Source organism: Vombatus ursinus, unplaced genomic scaffold (genome assembly GCF_900497805.2).
Source record: "Vombatus ursinus unplaced genomic scaffold, bare-nosed wombat genome assembly UNPS02014813.1, whole genome shotgun sequence".
Lineage (NCBI taxonomy): Eukaryota > Metazoa > Chordata > Mammalia > Diprotodontia > Vombatidae > Vombatus > Vombatus ursinus.
Window position 1 is genome coordinate 11,353,131 of NW_020954591.1, and position 26,361 is coordinate 11,379,491.

Sequence of the window (26,361 nt, forward strand, 5' to 3'; positions counted from 1 at the left end):
ATCAGACCTGAGTTGGAAAGGCTCTACCATAGGGAAGGCACAAATAGCGCGTATGAATGAAATAATGAATGAATGAAAAAATACAAGGTAAGTACGAGAGAATTTTGGAGAAGCGGGAGGCACTGGCAGTGGGGAAGGATCAGAAAAGGTCTCATGTAAGTCTCTTGAGGTACTTGAATTGAGCCCTGAAGAAGGCTAGAGATTCCAAGAGGCAGGGGTGAGGAGGGGGCGCAGTCCAGGCCCGTGGCACAGCCTGTGCAAAGGTATACAGTCTGGAGATTCCTCTGTGAACAACAGTAAGCTGCCTAGTTTGGCTTTCTAGACACAGGAGGCTCATGTCACTGATGGGTTCCACTGTTTTCGAGGTAAGCTCCAGAATGTTCACCTGCTGCTTTATATTTCCCTCCGTGGAATCTCCACCTGCCAGCTCTTGGCCTCCAGTTAGTGGCAGGAGGAAGTGAAGGAGATGGCAGTCCTTGCCCTTACATATCGTTTGGTCTTCAGGGAGAGGCCAGCAGCCAGAGAGGACAGAAAGCTAAATATGAGTGCCTTGCATGCCAAGGTTGTACATCTAGGAAAACATAACCCCTGTAAAAGGAAAAAAGCCTATAAAATATTCATCTGCAGGGATTCCCCTCCCTTCCCAGCATTTTAAATAGAAGGAACCACTTCAAATTTTACAGCTAAGGAGCTGACTTGGCACAAGAACTAAACAGTGCAATATGGAGGCCTAAAAACCCCTCAATTGCAAAGAAGAAACAGATGCCAAAACTTTGCCAGTTTTCCATCTCAAAAAATCCACTAATCTCATTTTTTTTGGCAAAACCATAGCAGAAAATAAAGTGTTTTTTCAGCCTGGCACACATTCCCCCTCCCCCCCCCACCTCCCACATGGTTCAATGTAGTGGCTGAGAATTCTTTGGGGTTTGACTTTCATTAAAACAATCCAACTTCATTTCAGGAAAAAAAAGCCTGACCTCTTACCCAAACACCTCCAACTTCTCCTTCCCTCTCTTCATAAGCCCTCTTTGACTGTGTAGGGGTTTGGCCGAGACAGGGACAAGATTGACAAGAGTGATTGCCCAGTCTACCCTTGGGAGCTAGTGCGCTGTCCGACCGGCGTGGTGGGTGGAAGAGAAAGGAGTGAACAAAAAAAGATGGGACTCACCATCCTTCTTATGCATGGTAGGGCTCAGCTACTGTCTCCATGGAAGGATTACTCTCCCAAGTCAGGCAAGGGCATGAGGCTCATAGGAGGAGTGATCGAGGGTTTAGAACTGCGTTGGCAGACCTGCTTGAGTGACCACGTGCAACCTAAATCCTAGACTTCTACATCTAGAACCAGAAGGGACCTAAGAGGCCACATAGTCCAATTCTGTCACTTTACGAAGAAGAAATGATACTGAGAAAGGACGGCACGCTTATACCAAGACTCTTTCTTCTCCGTTTGGGGCAGCTAGATGGTGCAGGGCATACAGTGCCGGGCCTGGAGCCAGGAAAATCTGAGTTCTAATCTGGCCTCTTATTTACTTTGTGACCCTGGATTCCGTTTGCCTCAGTTTTCTCATCTGTAACATGGGGATAATAATAGCTCTTCCTTCCCAGGGCTGTATGAAATGAGATAATAATTATAAAGCACTTAGCACAGTGCCTGACACATAGTAAGTGCTATATAATACTTTATTAATATTATTATTATTAATTTAGAGAGGAAGGAGACAAGGGGGAAGCAGAAAATATGATCCAGTGTATCCAAAGTTTATCAAAACTTCGCATGTGATGAGTAATAGCTGAACAAGTTGTGGTATACGATTGTATTGGAATCCTACTGTGCTGTAAGAAATGATGAGCTGGTTGATTTTAGAAAAAACATGGAAAGGCTTGCATGAAATAATGAAGAATGAAATGAGTAGAACCAAGAGAACGCTGTACACATTAACAGCAATATTGTTTGAAGAACTGTGAATGACCGAGTTATTCTGAATATTATAAATCCACTGCAAAGAACCTATGAAGGAAGATGCTATCCATATCCAGAGAAAGAACTGATAAACAGAAGTATGCATAGTATGGTTTTACACACAAACATACACACACACACACACACACCTGTGTCAAATGATGACCTTCTCTAATGTGGACTGGGGAGGGAGGGAGGTATACAGTTTGGAACTTAAAATGTGACAAAAAATTAAATAAAAAGGAAGCCACAAATAATTAATTTCATTCAATTTCTAGGTATCTTCAACTTTTTAATATGAAGAATTTTCATCTCCAGACTACTTAGTAATCTTGATAATAAGTAAAGGTGGGATGGGAAGTGGGAAGGTGGGGGAAAAGATAAGGTAACAGGAACAGAGTAAAAAGACAGGCTGAGAAAGAAAATAGTGAGTAAAAATAAGATGAAGGGAAATTCACAAATAGTAATTATAACTTTGAATGTGAATGGGATATTTATAACAGCTCTCTTTGTGGTGGCAAAGAACTGGAAACTGCAGAGATGCCCATGAATTGGGAAATGGCTGAACAAGTTGTGGTATATGGTTGTGATGGAATATTACTGTGCTATGAGAAATGATGAGCTCAATGATCTTAGAAAGGCATGGAAAGACTTACACGAAATAATGAAGAGCAAAGTGAGCAGAATCAAGAGAACATTGTATACAGTAATAGCAATATTGTTTTAAGAAAGGCTTTGAGAAACTAAGTGATTTTGGTTATTGTAAACAGGCAAATTAAAAATAAAGGATATATGAAGAAAGACGCTAACTGTATCCAGAAAGAGAAGGGATAAATAGAAGTATGTATAGAATAATTATACATACATACATACATACATATGTGTGTGTGTGCATGTGTGTGTATACATATATATGTGTATATATATATATACCTATTTCTGTTTAATGGTAGCCATCTCTAGGGTGAGAGTCAGGGAGGAATGAAGGAAAAAAAGGAAAAAAAATTTGTGATAACTTTGTTATATATTTAAAAGGAATAACAAGTTGAGCATAGTAGCCTTGCAGTTTCATGTACCATCATCTTTTTTATTGTATTATGTTATGGAAATGCTTATTTTATTCCACAAATTAAAAATAAATTTAAGAAAATAAGTAAGCGGATTCTTCCCCAGGGGAATTCTGAACTCCTCCATTCTTTGTTTGGAGTGGTAAGTGAAGAGCATCCAGATGCCTTAGAATTTCTATTCTAGAATCACAGAACCCTAACACCTGAGAGTTGGAAGGAAGTCTTCTTAGCGGTCATTCTTCAAGCGCTTTCTCTTCTACCTGTCGTAACGGAGCACTGCTCTACATAAGCTTAACAACATTAACAACATTACACATCCTGTGGAAATACAAGCTCTAGAACTATCAGACAAAACATAAATTATTTTTATTCTGTAATACTGAGGAAGAAAAACGGACTGCTGCTGGGATACAAACACAACTTTGACACCAAGTCTGTGACTGCAGGCACGTCTTAATCTCTGAGCACTTCGACTTCTTCATCTAATAAAGTACGGAGGATACGTACCCTTCTTTTCAAACAATGTCATTACAAACTGCAAAATAGTATATAAATGTCAGTTAGTATTATAAGTGTTAAAACAAAAGGAAGTTTCTGGCTAAAGCTAAATTAACCACAACAACCAATGCCATCTAGTGGAAAGAACACTGGTCTTAGAATCAGAGGATTTGGTCTTGAGTAAGTTACTTCAACTTTCTGAGACACACTTCTCTCAAATGTTAAAAGAGAGGTTTTGGTTATGTGGTCTCTATAGCCTATTAACCTCATGCTGGTCTACTGTGTATTTTAACGACACTCTTTATACCCTCTAATACTCCAAAGGCTGTGTGGTCTCCTTGATGTGGGAAACTCCCTCCAACAATGTAGATTGCGGCCCCTCACAGGCCTGCTCATCTGGCAAGACTTATCTCGGTTTTCCCATAAATCTGAATTAGATGTTCACCCAATATTTGAATGCTCTTCTTTATGTTCTCTGGCTATTACATGGAAGGGGTAAGGAATAAGTCATATATATATCTTTACATGTAAGACAATATGTCAATATACAAGAATACATAGGTCGAATCAGTCAATACTTAAAGAAATTAGTCAGGCTATTCACTGGAAGGTTAAATACTGAAAAAATAATTTGGCCACATAATGAGAAGACAGGACTCACTGGAAAAGACCCGATGTTGGGAAAGATTGAAGGCAAAAGGAAAAGTGGGCAGCAGAGGATGAGACGGATAGATAGGGTCGTGGAAACAGCAAACATGAACTTGGACAGACTTTGAGAGAGAGTGGAGGATAAATGTGCTATGGTCCATAGGATCACAAAGAATCAGACGTGACTGAACAAGAATAAAAATAAGAAATATAGGTAGTTATAAAATGTATAGATACAACACCTACTATATGCTGGCACTGTACTAAGTGCCTTTTATAAATATTAATTCATTGATCCTCAAACCCTGAGAGGTGCTTTTAGTATCCCCATTTTTTCAGGTGAGGAAACTGAGGCAAACAAAGGTTAAGTGACTTGTCAGGGTCACAGAGCTAGTAAATTTCTAAGGCCATATTTGAATTTAGGTCTTCGTGACTCCAGGCCCGATATTCCACCCACTGTACCAGATGGATACCGATAGAACACACAGGCTGGCCATGGGTTCTTCTTTACTCTTATTATGTGACTTGCTAATTTTTAAAAATCCTACATTTCTCTGATGACATACTTTGTCATGCTTTTCATATAATTCCTCACTTATAATAACGTTACAGCCTACTCACATCCTCTATGTGATTATCCATTACCCTCTGGGTGGCTCCCAACTCCCAGTTCTTCAGAGTATGATATATCTATAGCATTTTTCTAAGTTACAAATTCATCGACAGGATAACATGGTATTCAAATGTTACGACTATTTAAATTTTTTAAATATGCCAAACACAATCAACAATTGTCAGCTTAGTCAAATGATTTAAACCAATGATTTCCCGATTACCAAAAAACAGCACATATTAAAATCTACTTTTTCTATATGTAGCTTTGTTTCTCCCTTACAGGAAATTTAAGTGCTTGGAGCCATTTTTTCAAAGTGTTTACTTTCCAATTCTAGATTGCTTGTCCATACTATAGGACACCAGATGGTGGGCAGTCTTCTCTATAGAATCTCCCATGTTGGCAAGTAGTGATGATATCTTGCTTTTTAAGAATATGTCATGTGAATGATTTTACCTTGGTAATGGTCAAAAACATGCCATAGACAGACTATGAGAATTATATATGCTTCAGGGCTCCCACCATCACATTAGTGGGGCTAGAATGGAATGAACTCTGAGGTTAAGAGTTCCTCGAAATAATATTGAGTTCCCTTCCCAAATACCTGGTGAGTGAAGTTTCGTAGTTGAAGCTGCCAATCTTTTAGGCGATGAGACAGCAGGTTTATTCGCTTCTTGATCTTTCTGCACTTCCTTCTTTGATCCTATGGAAATGAAATGAATGGACAGTCAATTATATCTGAAACTATAATATCAGCTGTCGGTGGAGAATAGAGCTGAATAAAAACCAAACCCTCTAAAATACTATTTGGATGACTTGTTGTATGGACATCGCCACCTTTCCTTTGGCAAACACTCTGTTTTTTGTACCAGAAATGATTTATTTTCTGGCAGTCAAAAGGCCAAGTAAACTGCTGACTCTGATCTAATGAAAGAAACCTCCATGTCTGGAGGCTACTGCTACCCGAGTGACCCTGTAGATTTAGCTGGGGATTAAAATTTCCTCTCTTCATTCATGGGCCCTCTTTCTCTACCAATGTATTTCCAGAAAACAAAGGCTAATAAAACTCTGCAAACATAATTAGTAATGACTTAAACATCACTGAAGTCCTCAATTCACCTGAGATTCCCTCTGATTCTGATTAATTTCCATAGTATCAAGTCTTCAGAGATAATTTTGGGTAACTCATCTGTGGCTGAAGGCACCACCTCAACACAAATTGCTTAAATATAGACAAAATTGGCTTCAGCAGAATGGGAGGACATCAGATCCCCATCCTACTCTCTTGTGTCCCATCTGTATGTGGAGATAATTGAGTGTGTCTGGTAATCACTAACATTAAGAGGCAGTATGGTAGTGGATGTGGCACACTGGAGTGACAGAACCAGAATCAGGAAGACTTCAAATCTGGCCTCAGACACTTACTAGCTATGTGACCCTGGGCAAGTCACTTAACCCTGTTTGTCCCACATTCTCATCTGTAAAATAAGCTGGAGAAGGAAATGCCAAACTACTCCATTATCTTTGCTAAGAAAACCCAAATGGGGTCACAAAGAGTGAGACGCAACTGAAGCGACCAAGCAACAACCACAAATGGTAGTGGATAAGATACTAGACTTGAAGACCTAGGTTTAAATGTTACTTCAGATACTTACTAGCTGTGTAACTCTAGGCAAGTCATGTCTCTAACATATTAACAACATAACCCTGGGCAAGTCACTTAACTGCTCCACCTCACCTCTAAGACTCTGAATGACAGACAGGTTGCTTTTCTGAATCCGTGGGGTGCATTTCCACATTGTGAGTGCCTCACACCAATGATATAATGGGTCCAAATCAAAATATAAAGAGAGACCATATTCTGCATTAGTTTTCTCACCTGCAAAATGGGGGATTAGAGTTAATGATTTCTAAGGCCCCTTCAAGCTCTAAAGCTATAATCCTATGGCAAGGGGCACAAGAAACAATACAGCCCAACAATAATCAGTGGTTCTTTTTGATTTTTAAATTGTGTGGTGGTTCTTCACATTAACTTTCTGTTTAGTGCAATCAAGAAAGACTAAGCTCTGAAGATCAGAATACTGACAAAATGAAATTTCCCCAAAGAAATGGAAACATATGTATGTGTCATCTTCAAACCTGAGAGCTGTTGGCCTGACTCATAGAATTATTAAAATCTAATTCTGTAATCATCAATGGACTATGCATTATTTTTTCCCTTTTCCCCCATAATCTTTTGGTTACCATTTTCCCTGTTCTCTTGGAATCCCTCCTACTCACTTATCTGACTGCCCCCCTTTCTTTCTATTCACACACTTATTCCAAATGCCCATGTGTTCTTTCACAATTACCCTAATGAGCACACAGTTCTGATACTGTTCACCCCTCTCAAATCTGAGTTTTTCTTGGTTTCCATTCTTGCAACTCTGCTCTTGCTTCCTTGCTTACCTGACTATGTTTCATTCATTCATGGTGAATATGTTCTCTCTTCATCTTTTGGTCTGGACCCATTATATCACTATATCATTATATTACAATGTAGAAATGCATCACACTGATTCAGAAAAGCAGCCTGTCATTCAGAGTCTTAGGGGTGAGGGGTGAGCAGTTAAGTGACTTGCCCAGGGTAATATCATTAATATGTTAGAGGCAAGACTTGAACCCTGACTCCAAGGCTGTCCCTCTAATTACTACGGCATACTGCCCCTCCAAATGCATTTGTTAATATGAATGACATATAAAAACATAACAAAACATATGTATACAGAAATTTACAGCTTACAAAGCACCTTATGTGAATTATCTCCTTTGATCTTCACAACAACACTGCAAGGGAGGTAATGCAGGCATTGTTGTTGAGTTGTTTTTCAGAAATGTTAGACTATTCGTGGCCCCATTTTGGGTTTTGGCAAAGATACTGGAGTGGTTTGCCTTTTTCAGCTCATTTTACAGATGAGGAAACTGAAGCAAACAGGGTTAAGTGACTTGCCCAGGGTCACACAGTTGAATGTCCAAGGTCAGATATGAACTCACGTAGATTTGAACTGCAGGAGAGGGCTTGTACCACTTTGCTGCCCTTAATGCAGGCATTATCTTCCTCTTACAAAAGAGGGCATAGAATTTCAGTAACAGGCCTAAGGTTACATAATTAGTATGAAGAGTGTCTCAAGTCTAGGTCTTTTTAATTCAAGTCCTAGGTTTTTCCCACTATGCCAAGTTTTTTTTCTGGGACAGAACCATATATGTGCCATATAAAAAAGTTCAATTGAGAAACAGTACATTCTTCTCTTTTCCTCCCTTTTCCTTCCTTTTCCCTCTCCCCTTCTCTAATCCCATCAACAACCACAGACATTTATTAAGCACCTACTTTGTGCCAGGGACCTTGAAGCATCTTTGTTTTTAAGGAACAGCATGGTATTTTTTTTTTTTTTTTGCTGGAAGGGATCATTATTTTAATCTTTTAAAATATTAGTTCAGTTGCAAAATGAAGCCTAATTGGTTGATTTCCTCCATGATGGAGGATCTCTCCAAGTAAGTGATAATCAGAAACTTCTATCACAGGGGTTCTCAACCTGAGGTATGCATACCCTTGTGGGGTAAGAAAAGTTTATCAAAGCACATTTGAATATTTGTCAAATTAATAAATTATCCTGTGGAAATTAATTCCTTTCTTTTATTTCTTATGTGCATATGCCAAGTGATGTTGGACAGAGTGTTAGACTTGGAGTCACAAAGGCCTAAATTCAAATCCTGTGTCAGACACTTGCTTGTTGTGTGACCCTGGGCAAATCACTTAATCCGTCTGCCTTAGTTTCCTCATCTGTAAATTGGGCTAATAATAGCACCTACATCTCTCAGGGTGTTAGGTTAAAATGAAATAATATTTAACAAACATCGAAGTGCTATAAAAATCCTAATGGCTATCATTGTTATTGCTGTTCTTGTTAAATACATGGCAAATTCTAAAATTTATTTCCTTTCAGGCATTCTTAACTTGATAGACTCCAAGTGATCCATGGATAGATAGATTTTAGGGAGTTTGTTAACTTGGATAGGAAAAAAATTACAATCAGTCTTCTGCTTCTGCAGATAACATTCCTAGAAACAGCACAAAAGTGAAAAATGTGAATGCTGATACATCGAACCTCCAGAAAAGAGAGGGTGAGGTTCCCTCAACCACCAGAAACTGGGATCTTCTGCTAGAGATTGCTGAAAATACATTTTTATGCATGCAATTCTTTATACCAAAAAATTAATTCTGATGATATTTACTTTTCTTACAATATGCGCTGTGTTAATAACAACATAGTAACCATGAAATAACCCCTGAAATGTAGTGCACAAAATAAAATTGGTAACATGGAAAACATTTTTTCTTGCTAGTAATCCCCTAGAATTCTATAACCTTTTGTGCTAACATATCAATAAAAAAATAAATAAAAATAAAACCAACATTGTTTCTGGACAATATCCACTTTTCATAACACATGAAATCTACAGTATCATAAATACTGTACAGCAAACAAACTTCTTAAAGCTAAAACATTTTTCAACCTGAATCATACCTTCCATCCATACGTGTCAGATGGTGGTGTGAGGGCATTGTTCTAAATACCACACTGCTATAAACCTCTCTACCTTGGTTGCCCTCTGAAAACCACGGGAGAAGTTGCTGGGCCTTTAATCGCTGCTGTCAGAATACATCAAGCCTGGTGAGGTCTACATGTTACCTCCCGTGCTCCATCTTTCATGGCTAGTGAATGGCATTGGAGGGCGTGAAGGAGGCACTAGCTTGAAATAATATATCCTAGTAGGATAGCAGCCACTTCATAAACTTGCCTTCATCTTGCCTCTCATTTTTCCCCCTCTATTGTCCTCAAATGTGTGAGGTTGCCAACCCAAAAGTGAAAATGAGGTTACTAAAAAAAAATCATGCAAATGCATAAAGTCAGGAAAGTTAAAAATGTTGAGGATTGGGGCAGCTAGGTGGGGCAGTGGATAGAGCACTGGCCCTGGAGTCAGGAGGACCTGAGTTCAAATCCGACCTCAGGCACTGGACACTTACTAGCTGTGCAACCCTGGGCAAGTTACTTAACCCTGATTGCCTCGCCAAAAAACCCAAAACAAAAAACAAACAAAAAAACCCAACCCCTCAAGATTTTGAGGATTGACTGTACATCTCTTTTTCAACATATTTCATTTCCTTTGTAGTCCTACGCGCTTTGTTTTCTGCAATTAAAAACATTCTAAGAAGGGTTCTATAGGCTTCACAAGACTGTCAAAGAGAAAAGAAAAAGAAAAAAGACTGCCAAAGAGTCAGTTCGTTGGTAAACATTTATTAAATGCCTACTATGTGCTAGGCACTGTGCTAAGCACTGGAGATACAAAGACAGGCAGTAGACAATGCCTGCTTTCAAGGAGCTCACAATATAATAGGGAAAGACAATACATTTAAAAAAATGCTGAAAAGTAGGAGGGGTGGGTGGAAAAGGAGGCTCGTGGCTCAAGAAAGGACTAGGACCCCTGCTTTAGTTTTCCTGGACTACAGAAATATAATATTGAATAGGTGGTTTTGGAAGGGTTACTGAAAGCCAGGGAGTTCAGGACCAGAAAATGTCAGGCATCTCTGCTTTATCAGCTCAGAAAGGCTCACAGTGCCATGTAGTCAAGCGTTTCTCTTGGCTCCAGGGTCATTCAGCCAGTCCCACGCTCCTTGCAGAAAGGGTCAGTGACTTAATATTTTATTAGCCTGTCAGAGCAAGACAGAATTGACCTTCTCCCAACTCCCCTAGCCCCAGATTCACTTAATCCCACTTAAACCAGTAACACCTACCTCTCCTGGGGTAACCTAAGCAGTGGTGAGCCCCAGTAGAGACACAGCCCCTACGTGGGTCTGTTTTCAGGCCTTAACCAGAACGGAAAGTCTTATAATTGCTGGGAAAAGAGTAGCTAGAAAGCTAAATTGATGAAAGCATCACTTTGCATAACATTTCTTAGTTTGAAGCGGCGTTTGGGAGGTGGGAAGCACAAACATTCGATACTTTCAAATGCCTCCAATCCATTAAAGGGAGAGGTGAGAAGCCAGCCTGAAGTTTATTTCAATAGATTCTTCAATAGAAGTGTCAGTAAACTCTGACTCTCAATCATTTTCTTTCAAACTTTATTTTCCTGAGCCCTAGTTACATAGTATAGCCCCAGGAAGTCTGAATGGATTCTAGAGAAGGGGTTCTGAATCGTTTTTGTGTTATGGACCTCTCTGATAGTCTAGTAAAATCTCATAATATTAGCATCTAAGACAACTCCAAAAGACTCAAAATGGAAAATGCTTTCCAGAGCCAGAGAAAGGATTATGGAGTCTGAATGCAGATAGAAGCATACTATTTGCTCTCTTTTTTGTTGTTTTGTTTTGTTCCTTCTTTTTCGTGGTTCCTCCCATTGGTTCTAATTCTTCTTTACAACATGACTAATGTGAAAATATGTTTAATATGAATGTATTATGCAAAGCCTATATCAGATTACACATGGTCTTGGGGAGGTGGGAGGGGGAGAAAATTGAAAACTCAAAATCTTAAGGAAATGAATGCTGAAAACTAAAAATAAATTATTTTTAAAAATCTCATAATACTGCTTTTAAATAACTGAAAGATGTGCTAAATTTCAGTTAGAGGTTTGTGAAAATAAAGTTGTCAATCGCTTCCCCATCCAAACTCACCAACATCGTGAAATTGATCTACGGACCCCTTGACAAGCTCTGTTTTAGGGAATCTTCCTTGCACAGAAATTTCCCAGAACTTTCAGACCTCTCCCTTCCCAGTCCCTCACCTCTCCTCCTCTCATAGGGCTCAGGGTTTAATTCCAGGGTTAGTTTAAGGGAACTCTGTCCAACTCCCTCGAGGGCCTGGCAAAGGCAAAGCTGACTTTTTGTCATTAAGGACAATCCTGTGTCTTGTTAATCAAGACATAATTTGTTTGGACTGTGGTAGTCACTGAGTCTCTGATGGTTACCAATGAAGCTTTGCACCATTTCCTTTTGATTCTCCATCTACCTCAGCCTCTCCCTAGAAGCTGCTGGCCTTTTTCCTCTTCCTTTTCCGTAGTATGTGCTGTATGCTAAAGGAAAGGAAATTCTACCCTCAAAAAACATACATCTACTCCCTCTCTATGGGCCTCCATCTCCTTCTCCCTCTGTCAGCAACTACACCGTGCTCACCTTTTGAGCACAGATTCACAGTAATACCAAAGTTACACGCAATCTGTCAAACAAAGGCAATTATCTTCCAAGGACAAAACTGGAGGTGTTTAAGAGTGTCCACAGGGAGGAAGAAAATCACTTTCAACTCTTCTCTCAGTTATGGGGGCCAGAGACTTGGAAAGTATAAAGCTTTGTCACTTATGTCTGACATTTCCTTTTTAAGACATTCAAAAAGAATTTTTTTAAAGGCAATTCATCCTAGAACAAATTACTCCAAAATACTTAATAGCAAAGAGCATAGCCAGGAGCCTTCAGAAGTCCCCAAATTGAAAGATGCACTTGGTTGGGGATCTGTAAAAAAAAGCTCAGATGATGAAAAGGAAAATATAAAGGCTCAGATTCTCATCCATGATTAGCCTCTTTCTCAGTGAAATGAGTGACATTCACGATATCCTGGTAAAACCATCTTTTGTACTTCACTCCTGAACAAGTTATGAAAAACAAGATTTACCATCATTTCATTTCTGACTGCTGAAGCAAAAGCTCCTCAACATGGGAAGCTGTGAGAATAAATAGGGATTATTTTACAAGGTACAGTCTCAAAAGCTCTGCAGTCTAGAATAATGCCTTTTATTTGAGGTTGCCATTATTTGTTTGTTTGTTTTTTTAAATTCTACCTAAATGGGACATACAATATAATGTACAATTCAATATTATCCAAAGAGACAATGTATATAACAAAAGTTAAATTCAAGATAATGATTACTTTTGACATGACTTAAATAAATGCTTATTGAATTGACTTGAATCCATCACCTCTCCTTCCTGGCTCCAAAGAAAATCAAAATGAAGCAGTATTGGATTTTAACATAATAGGCAGCAAAAATCCAGCAAGGCAAATTCCAGTGTCAATGAAATAGGCTAAGAAGAAAGGAAGATAAAGCAACAGAAGTGGAAATAGATAGGATTCTCCAGCAGCATGAGTAAAAGCCCCATAAAGCCTTTGAACACAGGCGATGGGGCTTGGGTTTTCCAGCATCATTTCACAGACAAGAGAAGTAATGGCACAAGGTCACTGGAGGATGATGGAGTGGGGCAAGGAGAAGGATGGAATTAAAAAGAGGTAACAATGCAAGTAATTATTCCTATAGCCATGTCACTGTAAGGAGGATAACGGAGGAAATGAATGATGTAGTTAGGAAATAGGGGCTTTGGTGTCATTTGGAAGATAAATTGAATAGCAACATTTCAAGGTGAGATTTACAGGAAGTGAGTAGAGAGATGAAAGGAAAGCAATCTAGATAAAAGTGACTCAAATGAGAGAGACAGATAGAAATGTTACAAATGGAAATGGGCTAAAAAATGACTGGTTTAGTTTAGTTCCAGAACATGGGGAAGATCATGGGGAAAAGATAATTTGGCAATGCATAAGAGTTTAAAAAACTCAACTCACCAAAGCCTACCTTAGGATGATGGAGCAATATGGTAAAGAACAGCCTGAATATGGCAATTTAGCAATCTAGATTATAATTTAATAATGTTTAGATACTGTCTATCAAATACTCAAATGGAACTGTGCTCTTATCAATTTAAATATTCCCTCCAACAATGCAGATTGCAACCCAGCCACTCATGCCCATCCTGTGTGACTCTTAACAACAATCTGCCATAAATTGACCACATGTCATCCCTCACCCTTCACCAGTCCATCTCCTCTTCCTATCAAGTACTTCCCTGATAAATGTTGCTACCTACTCAAAAATACCATGTGCCTCCCTACTGTAAAAAATCTGTAATATTCAATTTAAATTATTTATTTATTTATTTTTAAATGCAACTTTAAAAGGCTATATTAAGAACCTTCTACAAGATTTTTATTTTAGCCAAATGTATTTTAACAAGCTGTTTCTAAATAAATCAGTGCAGAAAATACCAAAATTCACCTAGAAAAGACATAAACAGATTTATTTACACCCTTTCATCATTTCTTCGAGATCATAATTCCACCTGAATTTCAATTCTTTAGAGATTATTAGGTTCTATGTCTTACAGCCATGTAATAGACAGGCAATACCAATTTAAGAAAAATTATAGTTCCTTTCTCATGGTCTAAAGGAATCTTAGAATCACAGGATTTTAGACTCACTATAAGAGGTCTTTGAGATCAAGTCCAACTCTGATATTACAGATGAAGAACTGAGGTTCCAGGAAGTGAGGCAGCTTATCCAAGATGAGATTTTTAGCATAGATCCAATCAAGTTGATTGATTCTAAGTACTGGATTAAGACAATGGACAAAATCACACAACTCTCTGGGTCTTAGTTTACTTATTCACAAAATAAGGAGATGAGGTTGACATATAAACTCCCATACAACTCCAAGAGCCCATACTGGCAATTCATCTAAAAGAACTTGCAAAGTAAGTTTAAATTTATGAATTTGATGTGACTATTTAGTCTCAGTTTAGAGAAAATTTCTTTTTGAGCATATTTTCAAAATTAGTGAATCTTATCCTTCCCAGCCCTAGATGAAACAGACACTGAAAGGAAATGAATTATTCAGAAGCAGGAAATGCCTCACAGTAAACCTTTTCCTTCCTTTCTTCTCCTTCCCCTCCCCCGTTTCCCCCTTCCCTGCAAATAATCATAACGAGTCATGTCCTTGGTGAGTAATGAGAACTCCTGGCACACATTGTTTGAGACAAAATGAGCAAAGCTGGGAATATGATGGATTCTCTGGGATGAGAACAATCTGGTGTCCCGAGGGAATTAGGGCATTGTATGATCTATGAGGCCCTGAAAGAATGTGAATAAGCAGTGGGTAAGGGGGGAAAGGCCATCTATGTGTCAAATGAATGCACGTATACTTCAGCTCTTCTCACTCTAGTAGCTTCGTTTTAAGAAAGCCACGAAGAAAAAAAGAGGCAAGTATAATTTGGATAAATCTATAAATAATTTACATTTACCTTAATTCAAGAGATTAATAGACATCGTCCTTTGAAGGTAACTGGTTTGATTAAAAAACGAAACCACAAACACAAACTGTAATCAGGACATCCCTGTCATGAGCTTTCTTGAAGTGAATGTCATTGTGCACGCCAATATCTTGGGGTTTGATTAAGATTAATCATGATAATAGCTAACACATATATCATTAAATATGTGCTAGGTACGATTAATATCTCATTTGATCCTCACCACAAATACCAAAGGGAGGGTAGGGGAGGTGGGTACTATTACTATGCCCATTTTACAGATAAGGAAACTGAGGCAAACAGAGGTTAGGTGACTTCCCCAGGGTCACACAGCTGTCTGAGGCCACAGTTGAACTCAGGTCTTCTTGATTCCACGCATAGCACTCTCTCCACTGTGCCAATCCTTGTGGCCCCAGAGGATTTTCCTTCATTTTTATTTACATCAGTCCCTATGATCATAGTTTTAGATCAGGAAGGGACCTTCAGGGTTAATCTTTTCCAACCCCCTCATTCTACAGATGAAAAAACTGAGGCTCCAGAGAACTCCTGTGATTTACTCAAGGTCACAGATGCAGCAAGTGGCAGAGGAAGGATTCAAATCTAGGTCTTCTTATTCTAAATTTAACCTTCTTTCTCTATCCCCCCGGAGTCCAGGGATGAGGGATCTGGCCTCCAAATATTAAACTTCATTTCAAGTACATTTTGAAGACGGAATGGGAATGCATTTTGTCTTAGTTTTCACTGTGCTTTCATTTTCTTTAAAAACAAACAAAAAAAACCCTTTTTGTACTGATCTTTCAGTTTTATATCACTTTTGGTTCCAACTATATCCTTCCCCCTCCCCTGCTCAGTAAGCCATCCCCTGCAACAAAGAATAAGAAGTACAAAGATTCAGCACCACCATCCAATACGTCTACCGTCTAGCAATAGATGCAATATTCCCAATCCTCAGCCAAGAAGGGAGAGCGGTATTTGCCTTCATTTTCACTAGTTCTCTTACCAGTGCTAACCGCTACCCACATCACTGTATCTACAGAGCACAAACATTTGTCTGTAAGCAAGCACACTCACTGAGCAGTGCCCCACATATCTGATTTCCCATGAAATATAGGTAAAAGGCAGTATAAGGAGAATTGAGAGGCAGCATGGTCCAGTTTTGGAGTCAGGGAGTCCTGGACTCTAAACCTTAAACCCTGCCTCTGTCACATATTGGCCATGTGACCCAGGGTAAGTCACCTTAACCTCTGAGTTCCACAGGCTGCTCTCAAGATGATAAGTTACAGATGAATGGCAGAACTTCATTGATAGAAGTAGCTTCTACACCATGAGCTCCCTATGCTTAAGGAATCACAGGTCCGGGCAAAGGAAAAAAAGTGGAAAACTGATTCACTTATCTTTGACAACTCTGAGCACATGCCATTGAATGGCTTCTATTGCCCAATTCAGCCTTATACATAAGTATTTGTTGTTTGGTTGTTTCAGTCGTGTCTAACTCTTCGCTACCCCATTTGGGGTTTTCTTGGCAAAGTTACTAGAGCAGTTTGCCTTTTCCTTCTCTAGTACATTTTACAGATAGGGAAACTGAGGCAAACAGGGCTAAGTGACTTGCCAAGGGTCACACAGCTAGTAAATGTCTAAGGCCAAATTTGAACTCAGGTCTTCCCGACTGCCATCTTGGTGCTTTATCCACTCTGCCACCTATGAGCTCCCAAACTCTGACATGCGATTATCTAGTAACATAGAGGCGCTTTACTTACAGTTTTTTCACTTACTGAAACAAGAATTATGAAGAGAAATAAAGATTATTCTAATATCTTGTTACCAGAAACAGAGAAGTTAGAGGAAAGGGCATGTATCTGGGAGAAGAGGATGAGTTTCCCTATGGTCATACTGAGTTTGTGGTCAGTTTAGTTATGAACATAGTGAAGCAGTTAGGTGGAGCGGTGGCTAGAGCACTGGGCCCTCAGTGAGGAGATCTGAATTAAAATCTAGCCTCAGACACTTCCTCACTGCATGACCTTGGGCAAGTCACTTAGCTCTGTTTGCCTCAATTTCCTCAACTGCAAAATGGGGATAATGATAGCTACTTCTCAGAGCTGTGAGGATCAAATGAGATATTTGTTTAAAAAAACAAAAGCATTCAGCATAGAGCCTGATACAGAGTAGGCACTTAATAAGAGCTTGTTTCCTTCCTCTTCTCTTCCCTGTGGTGGCTGTGAAACTTTGACAAACAGATGGAAATATGGGGCTTGTACCTCTAGGGAGCTGTTAGAGACATGCAGACACACGCACATATGCACACTCACGTACACACATATGCATACACATATATGCATACACACAATATAACATGTACAAAACACACACAAATGCAGATATGTACACATACACACAAACACATATACATATAGATACACACAGGTACAGACATGCATAGTAAATATGTAAACAGCGTACATATATAGACATAGATACACGTGTGTATGAACTATACATATGTATATACACATATATATGTACATATAGACACCTATACACATATTTGTATATGATATACGTGCATGTATAACACAATACACACATGTACACATATACCTATGTATACACACACAAACATATATACATATGTAGATTCTATTATCTATAGATATGGATTATAGGGATTATCTCAGACAGGTGATAATTGAAATCATGGAAGTGTATGAGGTCTATATCATATTATGAGTGGTTGAAGGAAATGTATATATTTAGCCTGGAGAAGAAAGGATTTGGGGAAAACATGAGAGTTGTTTCCAAGAAAACCTATCCCAAGGAAAGGGGAATAGGCTTATTGTGACTGGTCCCAGAAGGCAGAACCAGTAACAATGGGTGGGAAATTTGCAAAGATGCAAATTTAAGTTTGACGTCAAAAAAATCTCCCTAACAATTACAATTTGAGCTGTCCAAAGGTGGAATGAACCACCCTGGGAGGTGCTGAGTTCCCCCTCAAAGGAAGTCTTTAGGGAGAGGTTAGTATGTTACAGAAGGGATTCCTTCTGCATATTCGTAGATAGGACAAGATGGTAGGTGAAGTACTTTCCAATTCTGAAATTCTGAGCTTGCTAAGGGAGAAAGCATAGAAAGAGAGAAGAGAAGAGAGACAAAGATAGACCTTTAGGGGAAGTCCACATGTAAAGCCAGGAAAAGAATGAGAAGCCAGCAAAGGAATGGTCAAAAGGGGGAGGGGGAGAATCAAGTGCAACATTACAGAAGCCACAAAAAGAGCCAGTATTGAAGGGGGGCTTTAGGATTTTGAATTGGGAAGGACTTTCATCTACTCTCATCATTTTGCAAATGAAGGCACTGGAATCTCAATAATTAAATGATTGACTCAAGGTATTACAAGCAGGAAGAGGATACAGGTTCCTCTGGCTATACTGTAAACCCCATGAGGGCAGCAGACACCTTCTGATTTTATCCTTGTTGTCCCAGAATGCAGTGCCTGGCACGAACGAGGCTCTTAGTACATGTGTTCTGAGTAACTTATTGATGCAAGTTCAGGTCTTTTGTGATTTGCCCAAGGCCACACAAGTCTTTCCACTGCATGATCCTACCTCAATAAATAATCAAAAAGCATTTATTAAGTACCTACTGTACTATGTGCCAAAGCACAGTGCTAGGCACTGCGAGTACAGATACCAAAAATGAAATAATCCCTCTTTTCAAGAAACTTGCATTCCATCAGAGGAGACAACATGTATATATATGTGTTTATATGTACAAATTTAAATAATAATAATAGTAGCAGTTGACATTTATATATGGGCAGTTAGGTGGTGCAGTGGACAGAGTGCCAAGCCTGGAGTCAGGAAGACCTGCTATAGGTTATACATATGCAATCATGTTAAATATATTTCCACATTAGTAATGTTGTGAAAGAAGAAACAGAACAAAAGGGAAAAACCATGAAGAAAAAAAAAACAAAAAAAGTGAAAATAGTATGCTTCGATCTGCATTAGGACTCCATAGTTCCTTCTCTGGATGTGGATAGTATTTTCCATCATGAGTCTTTTGGAATTGTCTTGCATTGCTTGGATCCTTGCATTGCTGAGAAGAGCTAAGTCTATCATAGGTGATCATCGCACAATGTGGCTGTTACTGTCTCATCCATTCTTTATAATACTTCCCGCCAGGCAGAGGTGACCAATCATGAGCCCAATAGTAAGTAAGTGTCTAAAGCCTGCCTATAATTAATGAATATGGCACATACACAGTTGCCTCAGATAGAGCTACTCAAGAAACCAGATGTGAAGGATGTGATGGGTCCAAGGCTCAGGGCCAGAAACAGGCTTGACCTCTGGGGTTAGTTCATTCTGGAGCAGGATGCTACAGTTGGTGCCACATTCTGTCCCCCTGCCTAACTAATGGCCAATAGGATTTTTCTTGAAGTCTACCCCCTTTCTGCCTGTCATTGACTCATTGGGCAATGCGTTGGATGGAGAGCAAAATCTGATGCTTGTTTTAAGCTTAAGAGGATAGCACCAGGAGCCAAGCCACAAGGCCGAGATATAGGTGCTGTCCCCTGGTCAATCCACCACAAAAATCATCAGTCTCTGAGATAGTTCTTAAATCTATATGTATGCAGAGTGCTGGCAACTTTAACTGTGAAAATCTTTGGCTGCATGTATAGAGTTTTCCGAGCAGGTACCGATAACCAGCTACTCTGCCAATGACAAGTAAGTACAATACTAAGTTGCTCATTAGAGTGGAGGTTGGCTTGGAACAGTTAAGGATCTACGATAAATTCTCAAAAAACAGCAACTCACCACCCTCCTGAGAGGCCTGCTATACAAATGCCTCCTGTCTCCAGAGGACAGCTGTCACCAATTGGTCACCTAGGCTACAGTGGTCTACCAATGTCAAGAGACAAAGAGGATGTATTGAGAAGAGAGGCAAAGTAGAAAGTTATTCTTAATCTCATTTTAAGAGCCTTCATTTCCTCACACATAGATTATTGCAAGTCTCTTAGCTGGGTTCCACGAACCCAGGTTCTTTCCCCTCTAATATATTCTGCAAACAACTGAGAATCTAGTCTTCCCTTAAATACTGAAGCCACAAAGAATTAGAATTGAGGGGAGATGCCCATCAATTGGGGAATGGCTGAACAAGTTGTGGTATTGCAATGTAATGGAATACTATTGTGCTATAAGAAATGATAAGCAAGCAGACTTCAGAAAAAACCTGGAAGAACTTATATGAACTGATGCTGAGTGAAGTGAGCAGAACCAGGAGAATGTTGTACACAGTAACAGCCACATTGTGCAATGAATGATTGTGACAGACTTAGCTCTTCTCAGCAATGCAAGGATCTAAGACAACTCCGAAAGATTCATGATGGAAAATGCTATTCACATCCAGAGAAAGAATTATGGAGTCTCAATGCATATGGAAGCACACTATTTGCTCTTTTTTTTTTCTTCTGCTTTGTTTTGTTTCTTCTTCCTTGTGGTTCCTCTCTTTGGTTCTAATTCTTTACAACATGTGAAAATATGTTTAATATGAATGCATATGTGGAGCCTATATCAGATTGCATGCCATCTTGGAGAGGTGGGAGAAGAGGGAGGCAGAGGAAATTTAAAACTCAAAAGCTTATGGAAGTGAAAGTTGAAAACTAAAAATAAATTAACTAATTTAAAAAAATACTGAAGCCACTATGTCACTTCTTGGCTTAAAACCCTTCAAGGTCTATCTGTTTCCTATGACATTCAGTCTAATACTGAAAATAGTTTACATTTACATAGTTCTTCATAATTGGAGAAGGAAATAGCAAACCACTCCAGTATCTTTGCCAAGAAAACCTGAAATAGGGTCATGAAGTATCACACATGACTGAAAAATGACTGAACAACAACAATTACTTCATAAACTTTATCTCATTTGGTCTTCATGTCAGCACTGGGTTCAAATCTTATACCTTAGGATTGTTTTCTGTGTGACTTTGTGCAAGTCACAACCTCCCTAGGTTTCATCCATGCATCATATCCAACAGGGCACAAAAGCCTGAAGATACAGGCAAAGTTCAAGACAGGGAAAAGTAATTCCATGTTCCTCCTCATCAGCTAGAAAATCAGACCAAGTCCTGATGATTATTTGCATAACAATGTTTCTCCAGTACCATTACCTTCACCAGGCAGACTTTCAGAAACAAATGAGTGCCTACACTCACAATGGGGAAGCTGCTGGAAGAGGCCATTTGCATTCATTACCCTGGACTAGTTCCTGGCCCACTCCTCACTGACAGGCAGACGGGCTATCATAACAGGTGTGGCAGCCTCTTTGAAAACAGTATATATATTTTTAATGAGAGCCAGCATTCCAGTGGCCTACTTTCTGCTCCCCTCCCCTTATCCTCCCATATGCTGGAGAAAGAGGTTCCACCTCATGCCTGCTAGTGGATCTCCCATTATTTTTTAAACCACCAGGATGAACTTCAATCTTGTACAAATATGTGCTCTATTTATATTGCTTGCTCTGGCGAGAGAGAGTGCCCATGTTGCTACGATGCTTCCTAGATTACCTAAGAAAAAAACAATTCCTCCTGCTTCCTGAAGGCTGATGGCCATGGACGTGCCCCCAATATTTTTAACCATGCTACAACAATTTACACTTTGTCTTCCTCCTCTGTGATTATTTTTCAGCGTTTCAACAATAATAGACTGTTTGCCCCCTTGAGGGCTTTAGGCTGAAGGCACCGAGTGAGGTGGCAGGAGGTGGACGAAAGCATTTCAGAAACATAACTACTACCTGAATAATATCCTCCTCTCATTCCCAGCCCCCAAAGATGCTTATGGACCAATTTTTATGTAAGGCTTAAAGCCGAATTCTGCTCAGCTCTCTTGGTCACCCAGGGGCTCATGATATAGTCTGTGACTCTTCTAAGCAGTAACAATAATTCACATTTATAGAGCAATTTTTTTCACAAAACAACTCTGGGAAACAGACAATATAAATATCATTACCCACATTTTACAGGTGAGGGAATTAAGGTTCAGAAAAGATAATTAAATTGCCCATAGTCACACAGCCAGACAATGTCAAAACTAGGATTTGAATTCAGGTCAACTGACTTTAAATCACTAGTCTCTCCCCTAGATCACATTACCTCATTTTTTCCCTCTCTCTTTCTTGTTATTTATATTTTGACTATATAACTGCTCAAATGCACTTCTAACAGGGGGTGGCAAGTGTCTGAATTGGGACAGAGAGGGAGAAATCCCATGTGACCCCTGGGGGCCAAGAGCCAGTAAATAGAAGGTTGGGTGGAGTCAGGCTCCGAGTTGACAGGGAAGCAGGGATGCTGGCAGAGCCTGGGCAAGGCATTTATTTCTGCATCCTCAGCAAGGTCTGAACATTATCACCTTGGCTGTCACTGTCAAACAGTAGCTTTGAGCCTTCCCTGTAGTACATAAGTCTGTCGATTTAACACAAATGTCTGTGCATCACAGAGAGAAGAATTTTTTGTACTAAAACATGTACATTTAAAAATAATCTTTAAAAACATGAGACACCACAGAATAGTGGATAGAGAGCTGGTTATGGACTCATGAAGACTTAGGTTTAAGGCCTATTCCTATCACATATTGGTGGCATGATCCTGAGAAAGTCACAACGTCTTAGTGTCCTGGATGGCTCAGTAAGGCTCTAAGATGCAAAGAAGGTGCTAACCTACATTGGCGGAGGGAGTTTCCCCATCTGGAAGTTCCCAATACTATGAAATCACAGGTTTACTCATCCCTGTCCTAAATATTTAAAAATATCCCCAATGAATCCCTCTGCATGCTGTGTCCTAAGGAACGGCCCACCTTATCTATCTCTTGTTCTGCCTTTGATTGTTGGAAAGGAGCTGACTGCTAGTGTTGAGAAAACTATGGTCTGAAGAGACAAAAGTGGAGTTTCAAAAGACAAAGGAGACTGAAATTCTGGCAGAAAAACCTAATGAGGATGACTGAGACTGAGCCAAGAAGCCATAGGCAAAGCTAAATCTAATGCAGGAGGGGAAGAGGATAGCACCAGGAGCCAAGCCACAAGGCCAAGAGATATAGGTGCTGTCCCCTGGTCAATCCACCACAAAAATCATCAGTCTCTGAGATAGTTCTTAAATCTATATGTATGCAGTGTGCTGGGAACTTGGCAGGAATGGGAAGGAATTGTCAAATGTTGGTGTGTAAGTGTGTGGGTGTGGGTGTGAGCCCACCCACCCATGCCTAGGCACAACATTTGGACTGATTCTCAAAGCAGTCCCACTAAAGGAAGTTGAAACAATTAGCCTAAAATGCATGGCTCTTCTGTGAATTACATTGGTTCACATTGTCCTCGTCCTCTTTGCGATAGGTAAATGAAAGCTGGGCAGCTGTTGGCACAGTACATAGACCACTGGACTCAGAGTTGGGAAAGACCTGAACTCAAATCCTTCCATAGACACCTGATAGCTGAATCATTAAATATCTCTGGACCTCATCTGTAAAAATTACTGGATTAGATTCTATAATTTCTAAGGTCCCTTCAAGGTATCAATCTAAATCTGTGACTTCTCGTACTTTGTAGTTTTGGGTCATCAGTTCTTTGTCTTTTTTCCATCCTTGATCCCCAAAAGGCTAACCACCTTTCTATTGCTGGTAGTAAATATGAAAAATTTCTGTTTTCATGGTAGTAAAAGGGTAGTAAATAAGCCTTCTGGGACAGAGAGCAAATGTAACTTGATGAGTAATGAAGTGTATGTAACTTCTCTTGTCCAAGGTTATATTTATCATCTTTATCATATTTCTCTATCTGTGACTCAAAACAGAGGGGTGGATCTGACTCTCTTGCCTTTTCCTCAAACATCACTCTTACATACCTCTTTTCACTTTTATGCTCTCCTAGTCCTATCTCTGGTGCCCACCCCTGCTGGCTTCAAAGTGACAGATGGACAAATTCAGATTCAGCCTCAGGGAGACCTCAGCTAACACCAATTCCTGGTATCCAGGACAGTCTGAGGAATCTCAGCAGAGCCTAATAGCGTTGACTCTTCTAAGTCGTGATCATTCCATTCTGAATGTCTCTGTGAGGGTGAGCCATCATTACCAAGACAGATCTTTATTTCTTGTTTAATGTACCAGAGTGAGATGGAGCTGCTGTGGTCCTCCCCACCTCCCTGGTCAATTGTACCCAGCTTCCCAATACAAGTCCTGTTTCTGATGTATGCAGACTGGGTAATCACCTATGGACATTCTAGGCAACTCACTTAGACCTTAAATTACAGAGAAAGGGCCAAGCTGCATTGGCAAAAGAAGTTTCCTTACCTGGAACACCCTTCTAAAATGCCAGCCCCCTTCTCCCATTGGTGAGTTCCTTCTGGGTGGAAGGGAGACTTCATTTTGGGAATGGGTCCAGGATGATCATGTTTCATTCCCTTCCTGGATTTCACTTTCCTCTTTCTCCTTTTTCACATCCCCTTTTGTTTACTGTTTTTCCCCTATTAGTATGGAAGCTCCTTAAGGGCATGGGCCATCTTTCTTTTTGATTATATTTCTATCTCTAGCACTTGTATATATTTTGTATAGCTGGCACATGGTAAATGCTAAATAAATGCTTGTTGCCTTGGGAGTTACCTGGACCAATGAAATCACAGGTCCAAAAAGCCCTATGTCTAGCCCCATAAAGTTTTTCACTTTAGAAATACTCCTCTGAGACTTTTTCATTGATATCAACTCTAGTAATGGTAAAAAATATTCAACCAGCATGGAGAAAGGGTGGTTATATATGGGGTAGTAGAAACACTTGGGATTACACACATAAAATTTATGACCAGTGAACACCTACCTCTGCTGGTACTCAAGTAACTATAAAAATTATATGAGATTCAATGCATGAAATATAATTTCTCTTTTCCTCTATCAAATTCACAAATGATGCCAATAATAGGTAGCAAATCCCTCTATAATAAGGACAATCTTTAATTTATAGTTTTAAAGTCAGCTTTAGCTTATTTTATTTATGCATATCCAAGCTTGTACTGCATCCTCACCAGTACATGTGTAAATGAAAGTCAGCCCAATTTAAAATAACTATGGCTGCCAAAAGCCAGAGTTGGTATATAGCCCTGGCCCTATCACCCTAATCAGAGTTGGAAATTCTGGCTGGGAGTTAGTTGGATGAGGCAATCAGACCAGCATCCTGCCAGATGGCCAGACAGAATCTAAAAGGTCTTGGCTCTCAGGTCTCATACCTCGAACATGATGGAGAGCCCTCTATCACTATCAAAGGCAGAAGTAATTGTGGGAAGTCCAGTGATGACTATCAGCTCCATCAGAGACAGCATTTTTTTTTTTTTAAGTGCTGGTGCTTGGGGAAGTTTTTAAAATGGATTTTTAATTGCTGATAATGTAATTTTCTTTGCATTTTGAGGGTATTGTGAGGATGGCAGATAAAAAAAATTAAGAACCTTGGAAGTAAGTTTAGTTTCTACCCCATCAAAAGCCCTATTTAGAACTGAATATTCCCATTAGGAAGAATCCCATAAGGCTGTCTTATAAGTTAGCAAATTTTCCTTGTGAGCAGGGATAGCCATTGCTACAATTCACTGGATCATAAGATTTAGAACTGGAAAGGACCTTTGGGATAATTCAGTTCAATTCTTTCATTTTACATATAGGCAACTGAGTCTAGAAAGGGAGGTCACCTTGGAGGAGATAACTGAACCCAGATCTTCTGAATCCAGGTCCACTGATCATTCCACTGCACTACATTACATTTTACCATGAGGAAGACATCTTGGAATGCCAATAAGACAGACTCAGTGCTGTACCTAGGGAAAGATACAGTATCTTTTTGCGGACTGTTTTATATTTCATTGGTAACTCCCTAACAGGAGTATAGAGGTAAATGTTTAATAACTCAGAGGGATAACGTACCTATACATATTTTTAAATTTGATCTGCATTAACATTTCTTCATCACTTTCTCAAGTTTGTACAATCAACAAAACACGAAATCAAGTCCTAATTTGCAGCATTTGCACATTTCTGAGCCATAAATGGTTACATTTCAAATTTCATAAACAGCTTTTCAGCTGGCTCCAGCACACCCCTATCCAATAGCACCAAGCACTATCCTAGGCACAAAAGGATATGTGATTGATGGTTGACTGAATCCAATAATTGTCTTGGATATGTATCCAAAGCCACAGTTATGGGGTGGAGGGGGCTCAGAAGAACACAGGTGGGGGTGCCACACCCGAGATGAACACCTGAAGCTTTTACTCTGAGTAAGAACAAAAGCAGGGCCAGTGTCGAAGAACAAGGCTGGTATAGTTTTCAAACTGGCTGATTCTTGATGGGAGACATTGCAGGGAATGGCTAGGTAAATCTCTGGAGGACTGGTCACAGTGTT

The 26,361-nt window shown here is 39.6% G+C and overlaps 1 protein-coding gene across 1 annotated transcript in view; it reads right to left on the reverse strand.

The window, feature by feature from the left end:
- The window catches only part of MTUS2 (microtubule associated scaffold protein 2), a 466,747-nt gene that overhangs the window by 198,511 nt on the left and 241,875 nt on the right, over positions 1-26,361 (reverse strand). Inside the window, exon 5 of the mRNA XM_027835276.1 lies at positions 5,391-5,489. Coding sequence (XP_027691077.1) covers positions 5,391-5,489 — 99 coding nt within the window. The remainder of the gene's footprint in view (positions 1-5,390; positions 5,490-26,361) is intronic.